The sequence below is a fragment of the Anser anser genome (genome assembly GCF_964211835.1).
Source record: "Anser anser genome assembly, chromosome: W".
In the NCBI taxonomy this organism is placed as follows: domain Eukaryota; kingdom Metazoa; phylum Chordata; class Aves; order Anseriformes; family Anatidae; genus Anser; species Anser anser.
The window spans coordinates 1,432,833-1,459,883 of NC_139731.1; the positions used below are offsets into that span (position 1 = coordinate 1,432,833).

Below are 27,051 nucleotides of genomic sequence, written 5' to 3' on the forward strand. Positions count from 1 at the left end.
CCTGGGGATGGATGAGGAGCTGACAGAGAGCTTATGGGTCAGGATTAAAGGGAGGGCAGGGACAGGTGACATTATAGTGGGGGTCTGCTACAGGCCACCCAACCAGGAAGACTGAGTGGATGAGGCCCTCTATAGACAGATAGAAGCAACCTCACATCCACAAGTCCTGGTTCTCATGGGGGACTTCAACCACCCCAATATCTGTTGGAGGGACAACACATCAGGGCATAAGCAATCCAGGAGGTTCCTGGAGTGCATTGATGTAACTTCCTTCTCCAGGTGGTAGAGGAGCTAACAAGGAGAAGTGCTATGCTGGACCTTGTTCTCACCAACAAGGAGGAGCTTGTGGGAAATATGAAGCTCAAGGGCAGCCTTGACTGCAGTGACCGTGACGTGGTGGAGTTCAAGATCCTTGGAGTTCAAGAGAGTACAGCAAGCTCTCTACCCTGGACTTTGGGAGAGCAGACTTTGGCCTCTTCAGGGATATGCTTGGTAGAGTCCCATGAGGTAAGACCCTAGAGGGAAGAGGGGCCCAAGAAAGCTGGCTAATACTCAAGGATCACCTCCATCAAACTCAAGAGCAATGCATCCCAACAAAGAGGAAGTCAGGCAAAAATGCCAGGAGGCCTCCTTGGATGAAGAACGAGCTCCTGGAAAAACTCAGGCATGAAAAGGAGGCCTACAAAGGGTGGAAACAAGGACAGATAGTCTAGGAGGAATACAGAGACATTGTCCGAGCAGCCAGGGATCAGGTTAGAAAAGCTAAAGCCTTATCAGAACTAAATTTGTCTAGGGATGTCAAGGGCAACAAGAAAGGCTTCTATAGGTACATCAATGATAAAATGAAGACTAGGGAAATTTGGGGCCCTCTCCAGAAGAAAACAGGAGACCTGGTCACCTGGGATATGGAGAAGGCTGAGATACTCAACGACATTTTTGCCTCAGTCTTCACCAACAAGAGCTCTAGCCACACCACCCAAGTCCCAGAGGGCAAAGGCAGGGAGTAGGGGAATGATGAACCACCCACTGTAGAAGATCAGGTTAGAGACCAGCTAAGGAACCTAAAGGTACACAAGTCCATAGGACCTGATGAGTTGCATCCGTAGGTCCTGAGGGAACTGGCAAATGTAGTTGCTAAGCCACTATCCATCATATTTGAGAAGTCATGGCAGTCCGGTGAAGTTCCCACTGACTGGAAGAGGGGAAATATAACCCCCATTTTTAAAAAGGGAAAAAAGGAAGACTCAAGGAACTACAGGCCAGTCAGTCTCACCTCTGTGCCTGGCAAGATCATGGAGCAGATCCTCCTGGAAACTACGCTAAGGCACATGGAAAATAAGGAAGTGATTGGTGACAGCCACCATGTCTTCACTAAGGGCAAATCGTGCCTGACTAACTTGGTGGCCTTCTACAATGGGGTTACAGCATTGGTGGATGGGGAAGAGCAACTGACATCATCTACCTGGACTTGTGCAAAACATTCAACGTTGTCCCTCATGATATCCTTGTCTCTAAGTTGGAGAGACATGGATCTGACGGAGGGACCATTTGGTGGGTAAGGAATTGGCTGGATGGTCTCACTCAGAGAGTTGTGGTCAACAGCTTAACCAGGGAGTATATTGAAACAAGGAGTAATGGTTTAAATGGAATTTAATTAAATCTTTTTGATTGAGGGTTGATTTAGGTTAGATAAAAGGAAGAAATTCTTTATTATGAGGATGGTGAGGCACTGGAACAGGTTGACCAGTGAAGTTGTGGATGCCCCATCCCTGGAAGTATTTAAGGCCAGGTTGGATGGGACTTTGAGCAACCTGGTCTAGTGGGAGGTGTCCCTGCCCATGGCAGGGGGTTTGGAACTAGATGAGCTTTACAGTCCCTTCCAACCCAAATCATTCTAAGATTCTATGAAATATCAGATTTAGAGAGGGGGAAAATAAGATTTTTGTTGCTGTAGTGGTTAGAATCCCCAGCTATATGTGAGCCCAATTTGGTATAGACCGTAGGATCATAGAATCATAGAATCATAGAATCATAGAATCATAGAATGGCCTGGGTTGAAAAGGACCTTAAAGATCATCTAGTTTCAACCCCCCCTGCTCTGGGCAGGGTTGCCAACCGCTAGAGCAGCCTGGCCAGAGCTGCATCCAGCCTGGCCTTGAATGCCTCCAGGATGGGGCATCCACAACCTCCCTGGGCAACCTATTCCAGTGCCTCACCATCCTCTGAGTGAAAACCTTTCTCCTAATTTCTAACCTAAATCTCCCCTGTCTTAGTTTAAAACCATTCCCCCTTGTCCTATCACTATCAACACATGTAAACAGGCGTTCCCCCTCCTGTTTATACGCTCCCTTCAAGTACTGGACGGCCGCAATGAGTTCTCCCCGGAGCCTTCTCCTCTCCAAGCTAAACAAGCCCAGTTCCCTCAACCTTTCTGCATAGGAGAGGTGCTCCAGCCCTCTGATCATCTTAGTGGTCCTCCTCTGGACCCGTTCCAAGAGCTCCACATCCTTCTTGTGCTGGGGGCCCCAGGCCTGCACGCAGTATTCCAGGTGGGGTCTCACAAGAGCAGAGTAGAGGGGGACAATCACCTCCCTCTCCCTGCTGGCCACCCCTTTTTTAATGCAGCCCAGGACATAGCTGGCCTTCTGGGCTGCAAGCGTGCACTGCTGGCTCATGTCCAGCTTCTCGTCCAGCAGGACCCCCAAGTCCTTCTCTGCAGGGCTGCTCTCAAGTTCTTCTTCTCCCAGTCTATATAAATACCTGGGATTGCCCCAGCCCAAGTGCAACACCTTGCACTTGGCCTTGTTCAACCTCATTAGGTTCTCATGGGCCCACTTCTCCAGCCTGTCCAGGTCCCTCCGGATGGCATCCCTTCCCTCTATTGTATCCACTGCACCGCTCAACTTGGTGTCATCTGCAAACTTGCTGAGGGTGCACTCGATTCTGTCATCTATGTCGTTGATAAAGATGTTGAAGATGTCCGCCCCAAGACAGACCCCTGAGGGACACCACTTGTGACTGGCCTCCACCCAGACATAGAACCGTTGACCACAACCCTTTGGCTGCGACCGGCCAACCAATTCTTTATCCACCTAACAGTCCATCCTTCAAATCCATACCTCTCCAATTTAGAGAGAAGAATGTGGTGAGGGACCATATCAAAGGCTTTGCTCAAGTCCAGGTAGATGATATCCATCACCCTTCCTTTGTCCACCGATGCCATCACTCCATCATAGAAGGCCACCAGATTGGTTAGGCAAGATCTGCCTTTGGTGAAGCCGTGCTGGCTGTCTCGGATCACCTCTTTATCTCGTGCATGCCTTAACATGTCTTCCAGGAGGATCTGCTCCATGAGCTTCCCAGGCACAGAGGTGAGGCTCACCGACCTGTTTTTCCCTGGGTCTTCCTTTCTCCCTTTCTTAAAAATGGGAGTAATGTTTCCCTTTTTCCAGTCACCAGGGACTTCACCCGACAGCCATGATTTTTCAAATATGATGGAGAGCGGTTCGGCAACCACATCAGCCATCTCTCTCAGCACCCTGGGATGTATACCATCTGGCCTCATGGACTTATATACATCCAGTTTCCTTAGGCAGTCCCGGACTTGTTCCACTGTCACAGTGGGACAGAATCTGCTCTTCTTGTTATAAGTGAGACCATACAAATTTCTTGGTCTATCAAAAATATTTTATTGAACAGATGATTAAGTAAGCAAGCACAAGCAAAACAGTGCTGGGCGGCTGGGGAGTCTCCGCTCCACCACAGCACGCAACTTCCCTTTCCAGCGTCACTGTTTTATAGCATTCAAGTTCCGGCTTGTCAGGACTTGTTGAGCCTTCTGAAGCTGCGCGGTCCGTTGTTGGGGGTCGTTGTTTTTCACGAGTGGTACTCATGTTCAAGGGAGGGAGGGTCGTGAAGCAGCAAACAGGATGTCTTGCGGTGGGTTGCTTCACAGAATCCTTTGTTTTAACAAGGATGTTTTCCCAACCTCCCTTCCTCATTATCTACTCGCTTAATCCCCTTATCACAATGTTGTGAATTGCGAAACCTTATCAGATTCTTTACATCCTTGAAGACAATGAACAACCCCCCTACTAATTTATCACAATCCCTCCTTTTTCTTTTTCCAACATATTTTGTTCATTGAACTTCTGGAGTATTCGCTTGCTTAACACTAAAGTCTCTGCACCATCTTCCTCCTGCTCCAGGGATTCATATCTCGTGCGCACAAGCATAAGATGAGCAGCCTCCAACCGGTTTTTTACTATCGCGATTACTCGACTGAATATACATGGTCCGAAAGTCAGTGCTAATATAAACAACAGTAAAGGTCCTGCTATGGTTGATAGTAAGGTAGTGAGCCAAGGCGAGTAATTAAACCAGGATTCGTACCAATTTTGGCAGGCTTCATTTTCTCTTTTTCGTTTTTCTAACCCTTCCCGCAGTTTTGCCATGGTGTCTCTTACTACCCCAGTGTGATCAGCATATACACAACACTCCTCTCGTAGGGCTGCGCATAGTCCTCCCTGTTGTAAGAAAATTAAATCCAATCCTCTACGATTTTGAAGCACCACTTCAGATAACGATCTAACAGATTTCTCTAAAGCTGATATAGATTGCTCGATATGGGCCAAATCCTCATCTACAGCAATGCGTAGAGAGGTAAATTCTTGACTTTGTTTTACCAGAGAGGCAATTCCAGTTCCGGCTCCTGCAGCCCCTAGAACCATCAGAGTGGCTAAAGTGACAGCCGTAATAGGCTCCCTCCTCTTTAAGTGGTATTCTGCCACAGTATGTTGGGTGTACATATATTCCTCAGAATGGTAAAGAATCCTTGGGATAATTACTACCTGTACACAGAAATCATGAGACGAGTTGAACAATTTCAAAGATAAGCATGGAGTTACCCCCAGAGATGAACATACCCATCTGGTATTATTGGCGGGGATCAACCAGTCATGTGACTGATGCCCGTTCTCGATAATATTACATAGGTCTATTTTCCCTTTTGGAACTGTCCCTATACATCTACCTCTTCCCGTAACTTGAGTTAGCGTTATCCCGACCTCCTGTCCCCAACTACATTTGTGGGGGTTGGTTTCATTCGAGTACTCAGGGGTCCCCACATCTCCTATTGCTTCTTAGTACGGAGGCCTAACACTAACACATAACCAACACCCTCTTGTTATGTCTGGGTTTGTTTGATTGAGCACTTGGAAACTGGCATTTATAACTTTCCACATACCACTTATAGGGGCAACCATATTTCCCTCAGTAACGCTGGGGAGTTGTGTTAGAAAGGGTGCTGTTTCGGTTGTACTCGTGCTTCTGCTAGATTGTGTGGAACGGGGCACTTTATGAAGTTGTTCTTTATCTCCCAAACCTCGGTTGGACCCGATGAGTTGCGGTGTCCCTGGTGGCCTGTTTTTCTTAATTAGAATAAATCCTCCTCTGTCGGCCCCATGCTCATAGTATCGTACTCCCCAAGTTCTCCCAAGAATCCATCCCTGATCCGTAGGGTTAGTTACATTCATCCACAGAAACGTGCAGTTCCCTTTTTGTACGGTCCCTGCTCTACGGTGATAGACCGCCTCAACCCTATTCCGATTACTGCAACCCTTAGGCCCAAATTGGACAGTTAAATATTTATCTTTTCCCGCACCTGGATTCCATGCTGAGGCAATAGTTTCACAACCCCAGTAAGCGCAATAATACTGAGCTGGGGAATTACAGTAACCTTTTCCTGGGTTAGAGGCTGGACAAAGATAGAAATCTGATTGATTATTGCACGGTTTTACGGTTGTTATGTTGCAAAGGTCAGTCTTAAAGCTAGGGGCACCAGCCGTGGTGATTTGCTGTACCACAGTGGCGTTGTCCCATCTTATGAGACTCCACTGAAAAGGCTGGTGTGGGTGATGTTGAGTCGTGATGCAGGATGCAATCACCGCGAGAACCCTCAAATACCGGTAGGAATGGCCGAGGCTCATTTTTCCCCACCTATTCACTCCTCTGCCTCACTCGTCAGTTGGGTTGCAGCCAACTACAAGGTTATAGTTCTTCTCGGCAGCAGTAGTGGTCTTCAGGGGCTAGGAGAGCCTCTGCCTCTACCCACGATACTTATCGGGTCCGTCGCAGGGTGAGCTTCAGATCCTCAGTTCCTGGAGTAATCTCCCACTTTTCGTCGTGGATCGGTCCCTTAATGCGACTGGCGTGTGTCCACCCCTTTTCTGCGGTTCGGACTGCTGTTTCTGTAGTGAGCAAAACAACATAGGGACCTTCCCATTGTGGTGTCAGTGAAACTTCTTTCCAAGTCCTTACCAGGACTTTATCTCCTGGCTGTACTTTGTGTATTGCCATGTCCAACGGGGGACGCTGTGCAACTAGACCCTTTTTCTGCAACTCCTTACGCCTATTCATTAATTGTATTAGGTAGGGTTTTAATTGGGCATCTTGCAGATGGGGATGATCAAGGGGTACTTCCAGATCATAAGGCATACCATACAACATTTCAAAAGGCGAGATTCCCAGATCGGTCCTGGGTTTAGTGCGTATATTTAGCAAAGCTAGTGGTAGGCATTTTATCCAAGAAGTTTTTGTTTCTAACGTTAGCTTAGTCAGTTGTTTTTTAATTTCCCCATTCATTCGTTCTACTTTTCCTGAACTCTGAGGATGCCATGGAGTATGATATTCCCAATTAATTCCTAAAGCTTTCATAGTGTCACGGGATACCTTAGACGCGAAATGTGGTCCCCTGTCGGAATCAATTGTTTCTATGATCCCATATCGGGGAATTATATTTTCTAGCAATATTTTCACCACGGTTTGCGCGGTAGCTCTTGCCGTAGGGAATGCCTCGACAAAATTCGTGAAGTGGTCTACAATGACTAACAAATATTTGTATCGCCCCGTTTTTGGAAGTTCGGTGAAATCCAGCTGAATTTTTGCAAAGGGTCAGTGTGCCAATTCCCGTCCACCCGGAACCCTTTTTCTCATATGTTGCGCATTTACCCTCCGGCAAGTCATGCAATCGTTTACAATTCCCTTTGCTATGTTGTATGCCCCTATACACATGTAATTCATGGCAAATTGATCTACCAGCGCCTGGGTACCCCAATGCGTGTGTTCATGTAACCTCCGTAGCACCCTCAGTGCCATTGTTTTTGGCAATACTTTATGCCCATCAGTTAGGACCCATTCCCCTTTTTCAGTTTCCCTTATTCCCATCTGTTTCATTTTCTGCTTTTCTATAAGGGTAAAACAAAGCAATGGAAGCGGAATAGGTCCACTTGACCACAGCGAATTGGCCGGCCCACATTTGTAACAATTTTTATAAGGAGGTGTTTCTTTCTCAGAGCAGTTGCACTCTATTCCCTCGACTCCCCACTCACTCCAGCAATCATAGCAGGGGAATTTCTTCAAATCTTTTCCCCTTCCACAGCTCGGGCAATCTGCTCTTTTCGTTACCTCATATACATACATGAGGGCCGCCTTTTTTGCCTCTCGATCAGCTAGGTTGTTTCCCCTAACCTGAGGACTCAGTCCTCTCTGATGTCCTTTTACGTATACCACAGCAATCTCCTCTGGCTCTCTAACGGCTTGTAAAACCTGAAGAATTAATCCCTGATGAATCAGCCCTTTCCCTTGAGAATTCATAAGTCCTCTCTCTTCCCATATTTTCCCAAAGGTGTGTATTACCCCACAGGCATATTTAGAATCAGTGTATATTGTACCACTTTTATCCTTTAGCAATCTCAGAGCTCTCAGCATAGCATATAATTCACAGGCTTGTGCCGACCAGCTCGGGCTCAAAGGGCCTGATTCTATTACTTCAAACGTTCTCCCATCTATTAGTGCATATCCCGATTTTCTTTTCCCTTCCACTACCCTCGAGGATCCATCTATATATATTCGTTCCCCTAAGGGTAATTCTACATCTTCTAGGTCGGGTCTTAGTTTTACCTGTTCCTCTATATTTCTGAGGCAATCATGTTCAGGCTGTTCACTCGGTTCACCATAAAGGAATTGGGCGGGGTTTTGTACTGAGGTTGTTTCTAACGTTAACTTTGGTGAGGATATCAAGATTCCCTCATATTTCAACAGCCTTGCATCTGTAATCCATTTTTCAGCCTTCTGCTGGAGAACCCCGCGTATATTGTGGGGAGAGATGACTTTAATTTCTCCCCCAAAAGTAATCTTTTGAGCTTCTTCTACTAACAGGGCAGCTGCCACTACCACCTGTAGACAGCTAGGCCAGCCACGACTAACAGGGTCTAGTAGTTTAGATAAATAAGCCACAGGTTTTTTGCTTCCTGCCCATTCCTGGGCAAGCAACCCATAAGCAGTTCCTCCAGTGCTATTTACAAATAAGAAAAATGGTTTCCTTAGTTCAAGGAAGCTTAAAACTGGGGGATGTATAAGTTCTTCTTTTAACCTTTCTAACTGTTCTTCATCTTCCCTGGTCCATTTGAGCAACCCATCCTTGTCCAATTTCTTATACAAAAACTTGACCTTTCCGCTATAATCTTCTATCCACTGTCTACAATATCCTGTGAGCCCCAATAGTTGCCTCACCTGCCGTTTGGTAGATGGGGCTTTTAATGCTAAAATTCCCTTGACCCTCTCTGGGTCTAATCTTTTAGTCCCTTTGTTCAGTAGGTGGCCTAAATACTTTACCTCTTCTTCCACAAACTGTAATTTTGATTTGGAGACTTTCAGTCCTCGCGAGCCGAGGAAATTTAGTAAATCAATACTGGCTTGTTTTACAGCCGATTCTTCTTTCCCTGCCACCAGCAGGTCATCTACATATTGAATCATTGTTGTGCCTGGCACTTTATTGTACTCTTGTAAAATTTGCTCCAGGGCCTGCCCAAACAGATTTGGAGATTCCGTGAAGCCCTGAGGAAAAACTGTCCACCTCAATTGTTGTTTTCTATGTGTATCTGGGTCCTCCCATTCGAAAGCAAAATAGTCTCTGGATTTTTCGTCCAGGGGGCATGCCCAAAATGCATCTTTCAGATCGATTACACTATACCATCGATCGTCCGGATGTAGTTGACTCAACAGGGTATGTGGGTTTGCCACCACAGGGAACAGAGTAACAGTTCTCTTATTAATTTCCCTTAGATCATGTACTAGTCTATATTTACCGTCTTTCTTCTTTACTGGTAAGATAGGGGTGTTAAAGGGAGACATGCAAGGCTCTAACAGTCCCTGCTGGAGCAGTCTTTGAATTTCGGGTTTTAGTCCCCTCCTACCTTCCTCTGAAAGGGGATATTGTTTTATCCTGACTGGTACCTCCGGATTGCTTATGGTTACTTCAAAAGGGTTTATATTTAATTTTCCTACACTTTCTGGAGTGTACCAGACCCCAGAAACAATGTTAGCTTCGTCTTCTACTTGAAGCGGGCATAATTTGATTTCTAACCGTTTATCTATTACCTCTAACCCTATTCCCAATTCTATGATTAAATCCCTACCTAACAAATTATATTCAGCCTCCGGTACTAGGAGTAACGATCCCTTACCCATTTTAGAGTCTGACTCGACTGTCACTTCTTTTATAACAGGGACCCCGAAGGGCTCCCCTTTTGCTCCAATTACCTGAACTTTTTCTGCGGAGGCCCTACATCCAGTGGGTAAGGTTTGGACTGTGGATCTTTCAGCCCCTGTATCTACAAGGAATTCTACCTCTTCGCGCTGGGGACCCACTTTTAATTTTATCAAGGGCTCGCACTTATTTCGGGTCCCCAGCAAATAGAGCCCCTGACACCCCTATTCACTCTTAAACATTCTTTCGTCTTCCTTTCTTTGTCTACACTCTCTCTTCATGTGACCCTTCCTATTACAATAAAAGCAGGTCACGTTTCTTTGTTCTTGATTACCCTTCTCATCCTTTCGAAACTTCCCGTGGATTGGGCCAGACCTCCGACTTGGTCTGATCCCTCTCTGACCTTCCCGTACTGCTGCCATCATCATGCGTACTTGCTTTCGCTCCTTCTCATCCTCCCTGCGAACATATACTTTCTGTGCCTCTCTCAAGAGTTCATCCAAGCCCCCGTCCTTCCAATCCTCTATTTTTTCTAATTTTTTTTCTAATATCTACCCATGACTTTGCTACAAACTGAGTTTTGAGCAGCGCCTCCCCTACCGGGGTTCCTGGATCTAATCCACTATATAGCTGCAGGCTCTTTCGCAGCCTTTCCAACCATTCCGTAGGGAATCTTTCTTTTGCTGCTCATTGAAGGCTTTATTTATATTTTGCCCTCTAGGGACCGATTCCCATATTCCTTGAATTATGATGGTTCTTAGGTCTTGCATGTGACCTCTATGTACGGGATCCTGATTATTCCAATTTGGCGACTGCATTGGCCACTTAATATCTGCAGCCGGGCCTTGCTGGTGCTGCTGGTCCCAAATTCGCATACCAGCGCGCTTTATCATTCCTCTCTCCTCTGAGGTAAAGAGGATTCCCAGGATGGACTGTAATTCCTCCCAGGTATATATATTCGGACCCAAAAATTGGTCTACTCGCTCGGCCACTCCCAGTGGGTCCTCTAATAAATTTCCCATTTCCTTCTTGAAGTCTCTTACATCCCCTGAGTTAATGGGAACAGCCACGTACCCCATTCCCGGCTGAGGTCCCCCTATTGCTATTTCCCACAAAGGGTATAATCCTTCCTTTAAGTCAAATCTTTGATTTCTTGCCCTGCTCCTAGTTACTGACCCTTGTGTCTCGTAGTCCGATTCTGATTCTCCTGATACTGTTGACTCAGAGGGTCCATTAAGGACGGGGGCCGTCGGTGCAGGCGGTGGAACATAGGGCGGGGGTGGTGTTGGGACTTCTAAGTCTTTCCTCTTTTTATCCCACCCTCCTTTTTCTTTTAAGGGATACAGATACGTCCTTGTGTCTGAAATTATCCAAAGGTAGGCATACTCACTTTCTTCCAAGCTAAATGGCTCCTTAGAATTCACGTAGATATTGAGGGTCTGACAGATCTTCAAAAGAGCCAAACGGGGGCCAGAAAACACTGTCCCCTTTTATGGGCTTATTACCCCACACTTCAATGCAATAATAAATCATTTTAACTTTGCTCTTTCCCCGCCTAGAAGGGGAATCACTCCAATGTTTAATCATTAACCCTAACGGACATTTAGGGGGAATAGAAGGTATCCCTATGTCACTAGATCCCCCTCCCATGAGGCCAGAAGGCTTACTTTTCTTCTGCCCCATCTTCTGGAACACCTTCACACACACACACAAACGCTTCCCCCTTTTCGTGGCCCAGTCCCTCGCGGGATATGGGAACCGCACTACCGAGGGGTCCACACTCGCTTCGTCCGCAATTGGACTTCTTGTTTATTGTGTTCCGGGATTCCCAACCCCAACTGAATGGATCACCGGCCTATACTTACTCAATCCTGAGTCTTCATTCGGTCTTCGTGCACAAAGATTGCTTGGGGTTACCGGTTTTATTTGCTTGTGCCTAATTTAGGGTTCGCCGCTGAAGGGCTCGAGTGAGGCTTTCCGTTCCAGGGGCCACCGAAATCGGCGGGGCGCCTCCCCCGAAAGGATCCTCAGTCAATCCGCCTTCATCCGAGTCACGGCACCAAATTTGTTATAAGTGAGACCATACAAATTTCTTGGTCTATTGTAAAGAATGGTCCAGCAATTCGTGCCACTAAGGGATTTGAAGGGTTAACATTGAGGCCTGGGTTTAGGTGAGAAGAGAACAAAGGGATTTCTTCAGAGAAAAACTGCTGACTCTGCCGGTCAAGAGACCACTAGATAAGGAGGAAGAATATGAGCCTCCCTGTCCGAGCGGCCCCCGAGAGACTAACAGAGACTGATAAGCAGGCGCACCTGGGAGGACTTTGGATTCGGGAAACCAATTATAATAACCCTGCCTCTTCTAGAAGTAGTAATGAATATGTATTAGCCTAGGAGCATAAAAACCAGCCGCCTTACGTAACAGGTGTGCGTCCTGGTGGAGCAGAGACTCCCGGCGCACCCAGCGCTGTTTGCTTGCCTCTATTCGTTTAATAAATTGTAAACTTTGATTGTAATCCTATTTGGGACTCAGTCATTTATAACAATTGGGGGCTCGTCCGGGATGGTCTTGGTTCCTGAATTCTGACTTGATCTAGGAGGGGCGCCCCCACCATTTGGTGGCTCCTGTTCGAGTCAGGTCGGGATTAACACCATCTTGAACCTGAATAAGGGCAAGCAAAGATTTAGATTTTTTTATGAGCTCCCTTTGCCGGCTGCAGCACTATATTTTGCCTGTAATTCTGAGCGCGAAGATCCAAACGAAGACGATGGAGTCGTAAGTATTTAAGGCGTATACCGTTCGGTTGGGTGGGTCCACCACCAGAAAGTCCATTAGGGATAATGATTAGAAATTGGAACGATAGGGGCCCCAGAAAAGGAAAAAAGTAAATTAAAAATGGTCCAGTATTGTATGACAGAATGGCCAAAGGAGCCTTTAAGACCACATGTCTTTTGGCCCGTTTTCAGATCCTTTGAAGACTGGGTTTGCCAGGCCTTAAATATACATGTTAATTCAAAGGAACCTTTTAGCCAGGAGGAAAGTGATTATGCAGGATTATGGATCAGGACCTCACGTCCTTTTCCAGCCTCAATATTTACACTAAAAGCAGACGAGAAGTTTGAAGAAGAAGAGAACAAAAAAATAAAAAATAAAAAAAAAGGAAAAAGAAAAAGATGATGAATGGGAGTCATTGGATAACCTACCACCTCTATATCCTAACAATCCACCCCCGGTGGTGCATCTTGTAATCCTGTTTTGTTCTTAAATGTTTTGACTGTGTCAAGGAGGAAGGTGGGAGCATTATCTAAGTAACAGTTTAGAAGTTTCGGTATATTCACGGTGGTGTTCGGTCAGTTTCCCAAGTATCGGGGGAGAGGGGCTGACTGATTATCAAAGTGGTAGAATGGAGAGTCACTTCTTTGGTGGTTCGGGCCTGAGCCCTGGGAATTTGGTAAGAAGGGGGAGAGCGAATTTATTTAGGCCTCAATACATTTTTAAACCCCCATCTCGACGGATACACAGGAGTGATTCCTTGTTTCCTATAGGCTTACTAACAAAGTGCATGAGAAAAATTAGCATTCGGCTTGAAATTCGGTCTTGTTGAAATGTAAATTTTGTGAAAAAGGTGTTATTGTTTGTCTAGAAGACAGAAGACTGAGTGCCTTGGGTGTTTTTCCGAAGTCCTGTGGATTTGTGATTGGAACGGGGCTCATCAATAATCTGAAATAGTAAAGTTTGTATGTGGAAAGAAGAGTTTAATCCCAGAGAATTGGGACATTTGGGAAGAAGATTAGGAAAAGATAGTAAAAACCTGCAATAAAAAGGTTTGCGTGGAAATTGAAACAAGGGACAGTAACTAATATAAATAAATAAAAGGGAGCTGGGGTTGTTCAGCCTCGAGGAGGCTCAGGGGAGACCTCATCGCTCTCTATAGGTACCTTAAAGGAGGCTGTAGAGAGGTGGGGGTTGGTCTATTCTCCCATGTGCCTGGTGACAGGACGAGGGGGAATGGGCTAAAGTTGCGCCAGGGGAGGTTTAGGTTGGATGTTAGGAAGAATTTCTTTACTGAAAGGGTTGTTAGGCACTGGAATGGACTGCCCATGGAAGTGGTTGAGTCACCGTCCCTGGAGGTCTTTAAAAGACGTTTAGATGTAGCCCTTAGTGATATGGTTTAGTGGAGGTCTTGTTAGTGTTAGGGCCGAGGTTGGACTAGATGATCTTGGAGGTCTCTTCCAACCTAGACGATTCTGTGATTCTGTGATTCTGTGATTCTGTGATTCTGTGATTCTGTGATTCTGTGATTCAATGGTCAAATCTTGAGCTGTCAGCGTGATAACACCTCTAAGGAATAGCATGTGGTGCGGGTCTATCGTTGGAAATGGCAGAATGAGAATGGGAGGCGAGTGTTCTTTAAACATTTCTGGTCAGCTTATAATATGACAGGCCGCCAAAGAGAACTGAATTGTGACTGTAAGTGGAAACCCAACGTGGGAGCTTGGAAGTGCGCATATACGAGTACAAACGGGGCAGACATTGTAACAGGACCACTCGGTAACAAGGGCACTCTGTATTATCACGCCCCAAAGGCTAAAGAGGGATGGGATGGTCCTTTTCCAAACGGGACGTGGGCCCTAAAGGGACATTATTGGGTGTGTGGCAAACATGCTTACAAGAGGCTACCCGGAAACTGGTCAGGAATATGCTATGTGGGGTACATAAGACCCTTGTTCTTTTTATTGTCACAAACACAAGGAAATCATTTAGGAATAAGATTATATGATGACCTGAACAGAGTGAAACGATCTATTGATACTTCCTTAGCCGGGGATAGTGCCCCAAAATGGGGAAAGGATGAATGGCCTCCTGAAAGAATCATACAGCATTATGGGCCAGCTACCTGGAACCCGAATGAGTTGGTATCAGGAGCCCGAGAACCTATTTATAATTTGAACCGAATAATTAGGTCGCAAGCTATCCTCGAAGTTGTAACCAATCAAACAGCGACGACCTTGGATCTTCTGGCTGATCAATCCACTCAGATGAGGAATGCTATCTTTCAACGTAGAATGGTCTTAGACTATTTACTAGCAGAAGAAGGGGGAGTGTGTGGAAAAATGAACGATTCTAATTGTTGTTTACAAATTGATGATAATGGGAAAGTGGTTAAACAGATAACAAAGGAAATTAGGAAGTTAGCCCACGTCCCAGTACAAACCTGGAAGGGTATGGATTGGGATTTCTTTTCGTGGTTGCCCGGTGGACCATGGGTTAAAAGGATGCTATTTTTATTTTTATGTGGTGTAATGACATTATTGTTTATACCTTGTATGATACCTTGCTTTACGTTGTTGGTACTGCGAATAATAAATAGCACCCAATTTGTGATGACTTCGGGAGAGAAAAGGTGATGTGTCGATAATGATGCTTAAGAAATGGGCACCCCGAGAACTGACTGATGAAATCCAATTGTTACTAACAAAGGTTGAAGAAGAGACACGAATTGATGATATTAAAAAGAAGGGGAGGAATTGTAAGGAATGGTCCAGCAATTCGTGCCACTAAGGGATTTGAAGGGTTAACATTGAGGCCTGGGTTTAGGTGAGAAGAGAACAAAGGGATTTCTTCAGAGAAAAACTGCTGAGTCTGCACGGACGTGCAGTAACTTCTGACAGCCGGCCAAGAGACCACTAGATAAGGAGGAAGAATATGAGCCTCCCCGTCCGAGCGGCCCCCGAGAAACCAACAGAGACTGATAAGCAGGCGCACCTGGGAGGACTTTGGATTCGGGAAACCAATTATAATAACCCTGCCTCTTCTAGAAGTAGTAATGAATATGTATTAGCCTAGGAGCATAAAAACCAGCCGCCTTACGTAACAGGCGTGCGTCCTGGTGGAGCAGAGACTCCCGGCGCACCCAGCGCTGTTTGCTTGCCTCTATTCGTTTAATAAATTGTAAACTTTGATTGTAATCCTATTTGGGACTCAGTCATTTATAACATCTATCAAAAATATTTTATTGAATAGATGATTAAGTAAGCAAGCACAAGCAAAACAGCACTGGGCGGCTGGGGAGTCTCCGCTCCACCACAGCACGCAACTTCCCTTTCCAGCGTCACTGTTTTATAGCATTCAAGTTCTGGCTTGTCAGGACTTGTTGAGCCTTCTGAAGCTGCGCGGTCCGTTGTTGGGGGTCGTTGTTTTTCACGCGTTGTACTCGTGTTCAAGGGAGGGGGGGTCGTGAAGCAGCAAACAGGATGTCTTGCGGTGGGTTGCTTCACAGAATCCTTTGTTTTAACAAGGATGTTTTCCCAACCTCCCTTCCTCATTATCTACTCGCTTAATCCCCTTATCACAATGTTGTGAATTGCGAAACCTTATCAGATTCTTTACATCCTTGAAGACAATGAACAAACCCCCTACTAATTTATCACACTCTCACCCTCTCCTCGAGGTTCAGTGTCCTGACAGACATAGGAAACTTGACCACCAGTGAAGACCGAGGCAAAGCACTTATTGAGTACCTCAGCTTTTTCCATTTCTGAGGAAGCCAGTTGATGTTTCGTAAAACAAATTTATCATGGCTCCTGTATCACTGGAAAGAATACTTGTGTCCTGGTTTTGATGGGGATAGAGTTATTTTTCTTCTTAGTAGTTGGTATGGTGCTGTGATTTGAATTTGGGATGAGAATAATGCTGATAACACAGTGTTGTTTTTTAATTGTTGCTGGGCAGTGTTTACGCAGACTTAAGGACTTTTCTGCATCTCATAGTCACCAGCCAGTGAAGAAGCTGGGAATGCACAAGAAGCTGGGAGAGGACACAGCTGGACAGATGACCCCAGGGAAGGGAAGATGTAACGAGACTCTACTATTGCTAGTAACAGTCTTTCTGGTCAAAAAAGAGGCATGCAACCTTTTCAATATCAGAATAAAAAATTCATTAACACAATATGGTACATTGCACAACAAAAACCTTGTCTTGTATCAAATTTGGCACTCGATTATTTTAATATAGATAATGAATCAAAATTAAGTGTAAACTGAAATTTTCCAGAACAAAATATATAAACAGCTCAAATTCACTTTTGCTGTCAGTGTCCCCCTCTATTAAGCTCAATAATCATGAAACTGCCACAACATTTTTCTTGCCCTCTTACATATGAAGAGTTCACTGTTTCAGAAAACATCATAAAAAACAGAATTCATAGAAGGAGAAGGTGAATTGAGCCAATTTGTGGAAGTGAAGGCCATCCAGTTGGCTTTAGACATTGCTGAACGAGAAAAGTGGCCAGTTCTCTATCTCTATACTGACTCATGGATGGTAGCAAATGCCCTGTGGGAGTGGTTACAGCAATGGAAGCAGAGCAACTGGCAGCGCAGAGGCAAACCCATCTGGGCTGCTGCATTGTGGCCAGGTAGAGAACCTGGATGTAAAACTACGCCATGTAGATGCTCACATACCCGAGAATGAGGCTACTGAAGAACATCAAAACAACCAGCAGGTGGATCAGGCTTGAAGTGACCCAGGTAGATCTGGACTGGCAACAGAAGGGTGAATTATATATGGTTCATGGGAAGATATGGGCAGGCACCTAGAACAGTGGGCACCTGCAATGCTTTGGAACTTTACTCCTGAACAAGTGCAGAATCCTAAAAAAATAGCAGAATGCTTGAAAAAGGTGCATCACCACCCTGGCAATTCCAAAGAGACACAAATCACTGCAACATGCTGGGGCTTAGCCTATGCTTACCGAGCTACAATCAACGCCACTACAACCCCTGTGACAGACCCTACAGCTGTTCCAACCCCTGCAACCGGCCCTACAGCCGCTCCAACCCATGACGGGCCCTGCAGTCACTCCAACCCGTGTGACAGGCCCCAAGGCTGGGTCAGGGAAACAAACTGCCAGTGTCAGTTGCCCCTGTGCAAAAGATGAAACAATGGATGAGAAAGGTCGTTTAGAAAGCAAAGGAACTCCTACTCAGACTGGGGAGGAAGAAGAAGAAGATGAAGCAGGCTACTCCGAAGTGGCTGGGCCGTCAGAGGAATAGGAAGACAGAGAGGAAGACAACATAAAAGCATCGATAACTACCTGAGGCCTATACCAGCGTGAGCTATGAGATATGCAAAAGGATTTTGGTCGTCGTCCAGGTGAGCATCTTGTCACCCGGCTGCTCTGGTGTTTGGACAGTGGAGCCAATAGTCTGCAATGAGAGAGCAGGGAAGCCAGGCAGCTGGGATGCCTCACTAGGGAACTGGGCATTGACAAAGCAATTGGAAAATGAGCACAAATCTTCACCCTCTGGAAGCTCCTCCAGTCAGGTGTGAAGGAAAGGTATCCCTTCAAGGAAGAACTTGTATGCCAGCGTCCTGGTTTCAGTTAGGATAGAGTTAATTTTCCTCCTAGTAGCTGGTAGGGTGCTATGTTTTGGATTAGGATGAGAAGAGTGCTGATAACATGCTGATGTTTTAATTGTTGCAGAGCAGTGCTTACACTAAGCCAAGGACTTTTCAGCTTCTCACTCTGTCCTGCCAGCGGGCAGGCTGGGGGTGCAGCAGGAGCTGGGAGGGGACAGACCCAGGACAGCTGACCCAAACTGGCCAAAGGGGTATTCCATACCATCTGACGTCATGCTAAACAATATATAGGGGTGGCTAGCTGGGGTGGGGGGCCGGCTGCTTGGGGATAGCCTGGGCATTGGTCAGCGGGTAGGGAGCAATTGCACTGTGCATCACTTGTTTCGTACACATTATCATTAGTAGTACTATTATCATTATTATTATTATTATTTTCCTGTCTTAATAAACTGTCTCTATCTCAACCCACAGGCTTCACTTTCCCGTTTCTCTCCCCCATCCCAGAGAGGGAGGGGGGAGGGTGAGCGAATGGCTGTGTGGTGCTTAGCTGCCGGCCAGGTTAAATCACAACAGTCTTTTTTGGCACCCAACGTGGGGCCTGAAGGGTTGAGATAATGACAGATCTGATCAGAGCGTTTTAAACCAAAGTTTGTATAAGTATTAGACCTGCTTAATAGTTGCTAGTCACAATGTTGATTGCTTTAATCTCAAGTCTGCTGTGCCTGTTTTCCAAATTGAGTTTTATAGCACGTTACTTACTGTATGTGTTCCCCCTCGTGCTGTTTATTCTTTCCGGGCCCTGGTTTGAGATCGTTATGGTACTGTGCGGTGTAACAGTGGCTTATGAAATGATGAAATTTCTGATCATGACCCTAACCTGGTATTTGTACTCAGCAATGTCGTCAACTCTGTACTTGGGAAACCATATCTCGGAAACTATTAACAATTACCCCTATTGCCTTTTTTCGTCAGGGAGCCGATCTGTGGAGGGGACAGGGGGAGATATTTTTTCCTACTTGTTCACTCTCCCTTTCTCCTTCACCACCCTCTTATCCTCCAAGCTAGTTACAGTAGTTCTTCAAGATTTTGAATATCCTTGGGATGTTCAGACCAGCATGTTCTTGTTGTTATGTCTCCTGAATGCGCTTCAGGTTTTGTTTAAGGTTAAACAACTACTTAGGAATCTCATCCAGATATCTGTCCTGAGGCGGGATAGTTGTGAGTGGCAGGGAGTGTGGGAGGATATGGGCGGGTTTCTAGAGCAGTGGTCACCTCCACTGTTTTGGAAATTCACCTCTGAACAGCTCCAAAATCCTAAAAAACTGGTAGAATGCTTGAAAAAAGGGTGTCATGACTCTGGCAATTCCAAAGAGACACAAATCACTGTAGCACGCTGGGGTCTGGCCTATGCCTATCGAGCTGCAATCGATGCTACTGTCAACCTAGTGACAGACCCCGCGGCCACTCCAAGTCCTGTGACAGGCCCAACGACCACTCCAACCCCTACGATGGACCCTGCAGCCGCTCCAACTCCCTCAGCTGCTCCGGCTCCCACAGCCTCTTCAGCCCCTGCAGCCACTCCTGCCCCTGCAGCCGCTCCAGCTCCCGCAGCCGTTCCAGCTCCCGCAGCCGTTCCAGTTCCCGCAGCCGTTCCAGCTCCTGCAGCCGTTCCAGCTCCTGCAGCCGCTCCAGCTCCCGCAGCCGTTCCAGCTCCCGCAGCCGTTCCAGCTCCTGCAGCTGCTCCAACCCCTGTGATGGGCCCAGCATGTATTCCAACTCCTGTGGCAGGCCCTGTGGCTGGGTCAGAGAAACGAGCTTTAGCAGTGCAAGTTGCCCCTGTAGACAAGGTGAAAAGATGGTATAGAGATTCACGTCGTTTAGAACGCAGACAGTCTTCTGCTAGGTCTAGTTATAGAGAAGACGATGCTGGGCCATCAGAGGTGCAGGAGGATGAAGACGAGGATGTCAAAAAATCAACAGTAATTACCCGAAACCTATACCAGCATGAGCTACGAGATGTACGGAAAGATTCTGGTCGCTGCATAAGAGAGCAGCTTGTCACCTGGCTGCTCCGGTGCTGGGACACCGGAGCCAATTGTGTGGAATTAGAGGGCAAGGAAGCCAGGCGGCTGGGATCCCTTGCTAGAGACGCAGGCATTGACAAAGCAATTGGAAATGGAGCACGATCTCGCAGCCTCTGGAGGCGTCTCCTGTCAGCTGTGCAGGAAAGGTATCCCTTCAAGGAAGAACTTGTATATCTAGCAGGCAAGTGGACCACTATGGAGAAGGGAATCCAGTACCTGAGGGAATTCTCTCCCCCATCCCAGAGAGGGAGGGAGGAGGGTGAGCAAAAGGCTGTGTGGTGTTTAGCTGCTGACCGGGTTAAACCACAACAGCCAGACAGACAAGTGGAGAGGAGTATCCAGTACCTGAGGGAATTAGCTGTATGGGAGGTGATTTGTAGGGACCTAGACAACGAACAAATATCCACAGATCCAGATGAAGTCAAGTGTACATGACCCATGTGGTGGAAGTTTGTACGGAGTGCACCATCATCATATGCCAGCTAATGGCAGAAATGACCTGGAAAAAGTGAGAGGAACCCACAGTGGATGAAGTGACTAGACAACTCCGGCAGTACGAAGATAGTCTCTCTTCTTCCCTAAAGGCCTGTGTCTCGGCTGTGGAGAAGCTTTCTCAAAAGGTCTGCTAATTTAAAGAGAATAAATTTTCTCCCTACCTGTACAAACCGCTGTCTCAACTACTAGGAGTAAGCGTCCCTCTGTTCAAGAAGATACAGTGGGTAAACGCCCCGTGCCACCCTGTGGTTTTACCTACGTGACCATGGAGAGGACATGACAAAATGGGATGGAAAATCTATCTCGACCCTGGAGGCAGGGGTATGTGAGTTGCAAGGAAAAACAACTGCAAAAGGGGCGTTCTCTGAGAAAACTGATGCTTCCATTTCCAGTGGGCAGTCCTCCAGACACAAAAATGAAGATTCTGACCAGGATTAGAAGGGCCCTGCCTCCAGCCAGGGGAAGGAAATGGACAGTCAATTTTACTGTACAGGACCTTCACAAGAGATCCATTTTTTAGGAATAAAATGGCAAGATGGATGTCATCAACAAAATAACAGCTATGTCTCCACCAACTAGCAAAAAAGAAACAAAAACTTTCCTAGGTGTCGTGGGGGTTTTGGAGAATGCATATTCCAAATTACAGTCTGATTGTAAGCCCGCTCTACCAAGTAACATGCTGTAATGATTTCAAATGGGGCCCCGAGCAACAACAAGCCTTTGAACAAATTAAACAGGGGATAGTTCATGCAGTAGCCCTCGGGCCAGTCCGAACAGGACAAGGTGTAAAGAATGTGCTCTACACCGCAGCCGGGGAGAATGGCCCCACCTGGAGCCTCTGGCAGAAAGAACCTGGGGAAACTCGAGGTCGACCCCTGGGGTTTTGGAGTCGGGGATACAGAGGATCTGAGGCCCGCTACACTCCAACCGAAAAGGAGATATTGGCAGCATATGAAGGGGTTCGATCTGCTTCGGAAGTGGTCGGTACTGAAGCGCAGCTCCTCCTGGCACCCCGACTGCCGGTACTAGGCTGGATGTTCAAAGGAAGGGTCCCCTCTACACATCATGCAACTGATGCTACATGGAGCAAGTGGGTTGCACTGATTACTCAGTGGGCTTGAATAAGAAACCCCCGTTGTCCAGGGATCTTGGAAGTGAGTGTGAACTGGCCAGTAGGCAAACATTTTGGGATATCACTGTAGGAGGAGGTGACACATGCTGAAGAAGCCCCCTGTTGGGCACCAAAAGGATTGTTATGGTTTAACCCAGCAGGCAGCTAAGCACCACAGAGCTGTTCGCTCAACCTCCTCCCCTTGTGCGATGGGGGAGAGAATCGGGAAATGAAAAAGTAAAAGCTCGTGGGTTGAGATAAAGACAGTTTAATAGGACAGAAAAGAAATAAATAACAATAATATGTACAAAGGAAGTGATGCACAATGCAATTGCTCACCACCCGCTGACCTATGTCCATCCCATCCCCGAGCAGTGGTCCAGTCCTGTTTCCGTGCCCCCAGCCAGCCACCCCATATTATTGTTCAGCATGACATCATACAGTATTGAATATCCTTGGCCAGTTTGGGTCAGCTGTCCTGGTTCTGTCCCCTCCCAGCAACTTGTGCACCCCCAGCCTCCTCACTGGCAGGGCAATATGAGAAGCTGAAAAGTCCTTGGCTTAGTGTAAGCACTGCTTTGCAACAATTAAAACATCGGTGTGTTAGCATTATTCTCATCCTAAATCCAAAACTCAGTACCATACCAGCTAGTAGGAGGAAAATTAACTCTACCCTAGCTGAAACCAGGACACAGTGCTTTAGTTTTCAATATTATTTTAATTACTTTTCAACATACAAAAATAAAACTAAGGTACAGGCTGAAAACTTTTTGTTTGTTTGTTTGTTTACATATTAGCAAACAAAAACTAAGTTTTAGATTCTCTTTAGGTAACAGCACTAACAGTATTTACAGATTTCAACTGTCCACACTCCATTTTCTGGTGAGACAACTAAATCTATCTGAACTAAGTGCCTGCTGATTTACATCATTTTGGCCATTTAGAGATCTGAGCATGCATCACTAAGTCCAATTCACACTTTTAAGATTATGACAATGCCAAAGGCAATAATCCATTGACATAAAACTTAGTATCACCAAGTGGCATGTTGGACCCATAATATGCTCCAATTTGCAATACTCCATTGTTCAGAATTCATGTATTTAGAAGTTGTTTTACGGTTATAATTCTGCTTTCAGACTAACATTTATGGAAATCAAGATGATTAGTCTCCTCTCTCCCAAATGAATGACTAGCAAAATTAAAATGCATGAACTCGAATCTTGTTTCATTACAAACTGAGTGATTTAGAGATGCTTCATATCTACATGTAGAAAATACACACATCACTATAGTATTGCTGCTTTCAATGGTCATACACATGAATGAAAAAAAAAAGTCTGAAAACAGGAATAAAGACACATATGCAGTACATAAGAATTTGTATCATATAAAGCCGCCTTTACTTATCTCTTGCTTAAACCAGAAGAAAAATAACAAAGAATCCCTAAATCTAATAACCATTACAAAGTGTCAGTAAAAGCTAAAGGCAACACAGAGAAGCTACCATATAACAAATAGATTTGGAGAGTTCCAAATTAACTTCAAGTTTTGCCTTAGATGCAGCTGTGGTGAAAAACACTAGCAAACAAATAACAAGCAACGCAGAGCATGATATATACTGCAGAATTTATCTTTTTAGCAGCAGAGTAAAAACACTCAAAAGGTCAGTTCATTCTAGAATCCAAGCTGTGTGCAGGTTGCTGCTGTTAGCCAGCTGACTAATTTAAAGCTAGATGTATCTATCTGAAATTGCTATCAAAAATTAGCAGGTGACTAATGGGTAGACAGAACCCATATCTCACCAATTTCTCAGGCATTCTTTCGATGTTTCTAGTTTCCAAATGAGATGTTGTCCCCCCCACTTAGTTACAACTCTGAAATCTGGAAAAGTGTTTTTTTTGTTTGTTTTGTTTTGTTTTTTAACACCATGTTAATATCAATGTTTGTGAGCAAATTTTCATCCCTCATACCTATGTAAACTTATTGACTTCACTGAATTTATTTGAGTGACAGTCACCTCTATTTTGAGCTTGGATTCCTGTTTCATCCACCAACAGTTGTCTTCTGCTACCTTCCCCTTTTAAAATCCAAAGAAAAATCCTATCTGTTATCCAGAAACACAGTTATGAAATAACTGTGGTCACTAATGGAAGCTTCTGCATATGTGCTTTAAATGCTCTTAGCAAAATGGCACCATATTGTTACTTTTCTGAGCTGACTTATGAGTCACAACATTTTCAATTAAAGGCCGACTCAAATAAAATTACATTTAAAAACAATACAGCTATAATGAATTATGCTGTTCTCAAAATCTTTGCTTAATTTCATCTATTTTATAAAGTGCAAAACCAAACAACCTGACATTGCAGCTCAGCATGCAAACTTACTACAATGAAGACAATGGACTTCCAGTGAAAGATAGACACATTTAATGGGTGGAGCAAGCACGAACACAATTAATTTACACAATCCTGGTGGAGCAAGCATGAACTTCATTACTGTGCTACACTACTGATTTAAAAATGATCTACCCTCTATGGAGACAAGTGTTTTGCAGAACATTAGTTCTCTAGTGGCAGCATTTTAGGAAGAGAAGAACTGTAAACCCCCTAATACAAATACATATAACTTAACAACCCTCACAAATCTGCAAAATATGTGCAAAGCAAAACTAGAAAATAAAAATTTATAAAGATATGGCTTGGGGTGTGGAGGAAGTGTGTGTATTTGGTGTATTTCCTCCCCCCCTCCTTTTGGTCTTTAAAACTTTTTTCTAAGGTAACCTTTAATTCACATAGAATATAACATAATATGTTGCATATGGACTTACATGTGATAAATTAGCTAGTAAGGCTGCCATCCTTAATTATCATTCTTTAAGGTATTTTTTCTTATCTAACTGTGCACAATCCTTTACATATTCTGTAACTGCTATATAGTGAAGCTATGCAATTTTAGAATAACAAAATGCAGGAAATCAAACTAAGTAACTGAAACACAATATGCTACAAGAATTCTGATTTCTCTCAGAGAAGGAGAAACAGCTTTTTAAAGATATTAAAAATAATATACGTATATTTTCACTTGTATCCACATTTCAAATCAAAATAGGCTACCTGAATAAGACCAGATGATCAACTAAAAATATTCCTTTAATGTGTACATGCCAACAGAAACTTCCCTCTAAAATACCTAATTTTATTAGTGAAATGGTGCCAAAGATAACAAGTATACAATCTCTTTGCTTTATGTTACTTACACATTATAAGACAGTTGTTGTTGCAAGACATGATACTTCAGTCTTTCCATAAGCATACAGATTTTTTTTTAAAATCAGAATAAGCTGTTTACCAGCCAACAGCATATGGCTTAAATATCACAAAAAATACTGTCTATACTTTATACGGTAAAGCACTTTCTAGTCTTAAATGGACACGGTGGCAAGAACATTAAATTCTACAAAAAAATAAGAACAATTAATCAGCTTCACAATCAAATTGGGTTTCATTACCTTAGAAATTGGGCTTATTTCTCATTCCCTTTACTGTGTTTTGATTTTCCTTCCATAAGAATTAACTATGCAAATGAAAAGAAACAGTGTTTTTTTTTGTTTTGTTTCTTGCTTTTAACTGAAAGAAATTCTTCCCATGAATTAAGGCAATATAGTCATTTGATTGTACTAAGTTGTATTAAAAATAATCTACTTGATTAGGTACAAGTTCTAAAGATATGACTTTAAGACATCTCACAATGATGAAACTGATTATATTAGTTTAAATAGCACAAGTCATATCTTGACTTAACAAAAATATTTGCTTTTCATTCTCTTTCTTACGTGCTTTCTCCCCAAAGAACGAAAAAAGAAACTACCATACAAATCCTTTGTAAATTAGAACATTTTTTCCCAAATTATTTGTCCCCCCATCAGTACAATTCCTTTGATATCACTCAACAGGCATTAGAGAAAATGATGGAGAGGTAATGATTAAAGCTATCCAAATGTAGATCAAATGTCTAAAGGGCTGTCTGATGCAGGTGATCAAAAAATACTTTGTATTTAGCTGCTACTTTAGTACACTGGTGGTCCCCAAAATTAATCTTTGCTTTCACCTATAAATCTCTCCTAAAAATAAAAAAAATGGAACTTTAGTATTTTAACAAGTGAATTAAGCAACCATTCTGACAAATCACTTGCAGTCTTGTCTACAGTATGGCGATGGCAAAATAGCAAAAGAGAACATGTAAGATTTAGCTGAAAATGAGTATTATCACATATATATTTCTAGAAAATACCACATTTTAAGAAGGCACTAAAGCTTCTGCTTGTGCTCCCGTTTTTGTTTTTTGTTTTAAATAAAAAAAAATATTTTCATAGTGGCACCTGTACTATTTGCAACTGAACAGACACTGCAGTATGTCTCAAAACAAAGATCTAACTTCTGATAATATCATACAGGTGTGCTCACTTCTGGAAGGAGCAAAGAAAACAACAAAACCAAACCCCAAAATAACCCAATAAGCTAACATATTATCTATATTATCACAATATTCCTTTTAAGAACAGGAAAGTAGCATGCACTTCTCAAATACTTTAAAAGAAATATTTGTTTTAGGAATATTAGTAAGAAATTGTTTTAAATAATAAAACCCAAGAAACTCAAGCAATGAGCAAATGAAAAACATAGTAGTCAGTGGGCATTTAACATAACCATAAAACTTTGTTTATGTTTAAAAACCCCTTTTTCTATAGTTGCCATTTGCAACAAAAGAAAACATATATACTTACACACCACTTCCAAGAATAAACAGTACACATTGTTTTTGTGGATTTTTTAACCTATAAGGTAAAACAATACAGAATTCATCAACAAGCAATATTTTAAACAACCTTCAATGCATATCAACTTTTTTTGATAGACAGGTTTACATCTTTGAGTTTCTATTTATTTGGAATAGCTTACAACAAGACTTAACATAAATCATTTTACAAATAAGTACAGCCATCACAGAAACGCATGTATTTTCAGAAACTAATAGTTCTGATAACATCTGCCTTTTTATGGTATAACTACTGGTCCGTGCTCTCTTGCTTTAGAGTATGACGACAAAAAAGTTATCAAAAGAATTGGAAGAGCTACTAGTACTATCAACATATTCAAGTTGATTGTTTTGACATTTTCTTCCTCATTCTGGGAAATAAAAATATTTGGATTTCATTCCTTAGTTGAGTCAAATGTCCATTCTTTGCTCTAAACCTCTTCCATTTTAATTGAGAGGCTTTCTTCATTTGGTTGACAGTTCCCATTCTGTTGTAGTTTGATTTCATCTGTCCTTTGTGTATCTCTGTTGTCTACTTCCTTGTCAGTTTCTGAATTTTGATCCTTGTGATCTTTGTCCTACCAAAGACAAAGTTATTTACAAAAAAAAAAAAAATGCTCATAGCATTAGAGGA

At 44.0% G+C, this 27,051-nt stretch overlaps 2 protein-coding genes across 6 annotated transcripts in view; one reads left to right on the forward strand and one right to left on the reverse strand.

The window, feature by feature from the left end:
* LOC310888609 (uncharacterized protein) overlaps positions 1 to 27,051 on the forward strand; it is a gene marked incomplete at both ends in the record, with an annotated part of 380,131 nt that overhangs the window by 227,270 nt on the left and 125,810 nt on the right. The window lies entirely within an intron of this gene.
* LOC310888686 (uncharacterized protein) overlaps positions 5,828 to 27,051 on the reverse strand; it is a 73,377-nt gene continuing 52,153 nt past the window's right edge. The window contains exons 11-12 of one of the 5 annotated variants that reach the window (XM_083815639.1): positions 26,386 to 26,436; positions 5,828 to 6,248 (exon numbers count right to left, since the gene is read on the reverse strand). In XM_083815639.1, coding sequence (XP_083671765.1) covers positions 6,144 to 6,248; positions 26,386 to 26,436 — 156 coding nt within the window. In that variant the 3' untranslated portion in view covers positions 5,828 to 6,143. Of the gene's footprint in view, positions 6,249 to 16,541; positions 26,996 to 27,051 lie in introns of those variants that run through there. The other 4 variants (XM_083815638.1, XM_083815635.1, XM_083815637.1 and 1 more) reach the window with 4 other exon arrangements.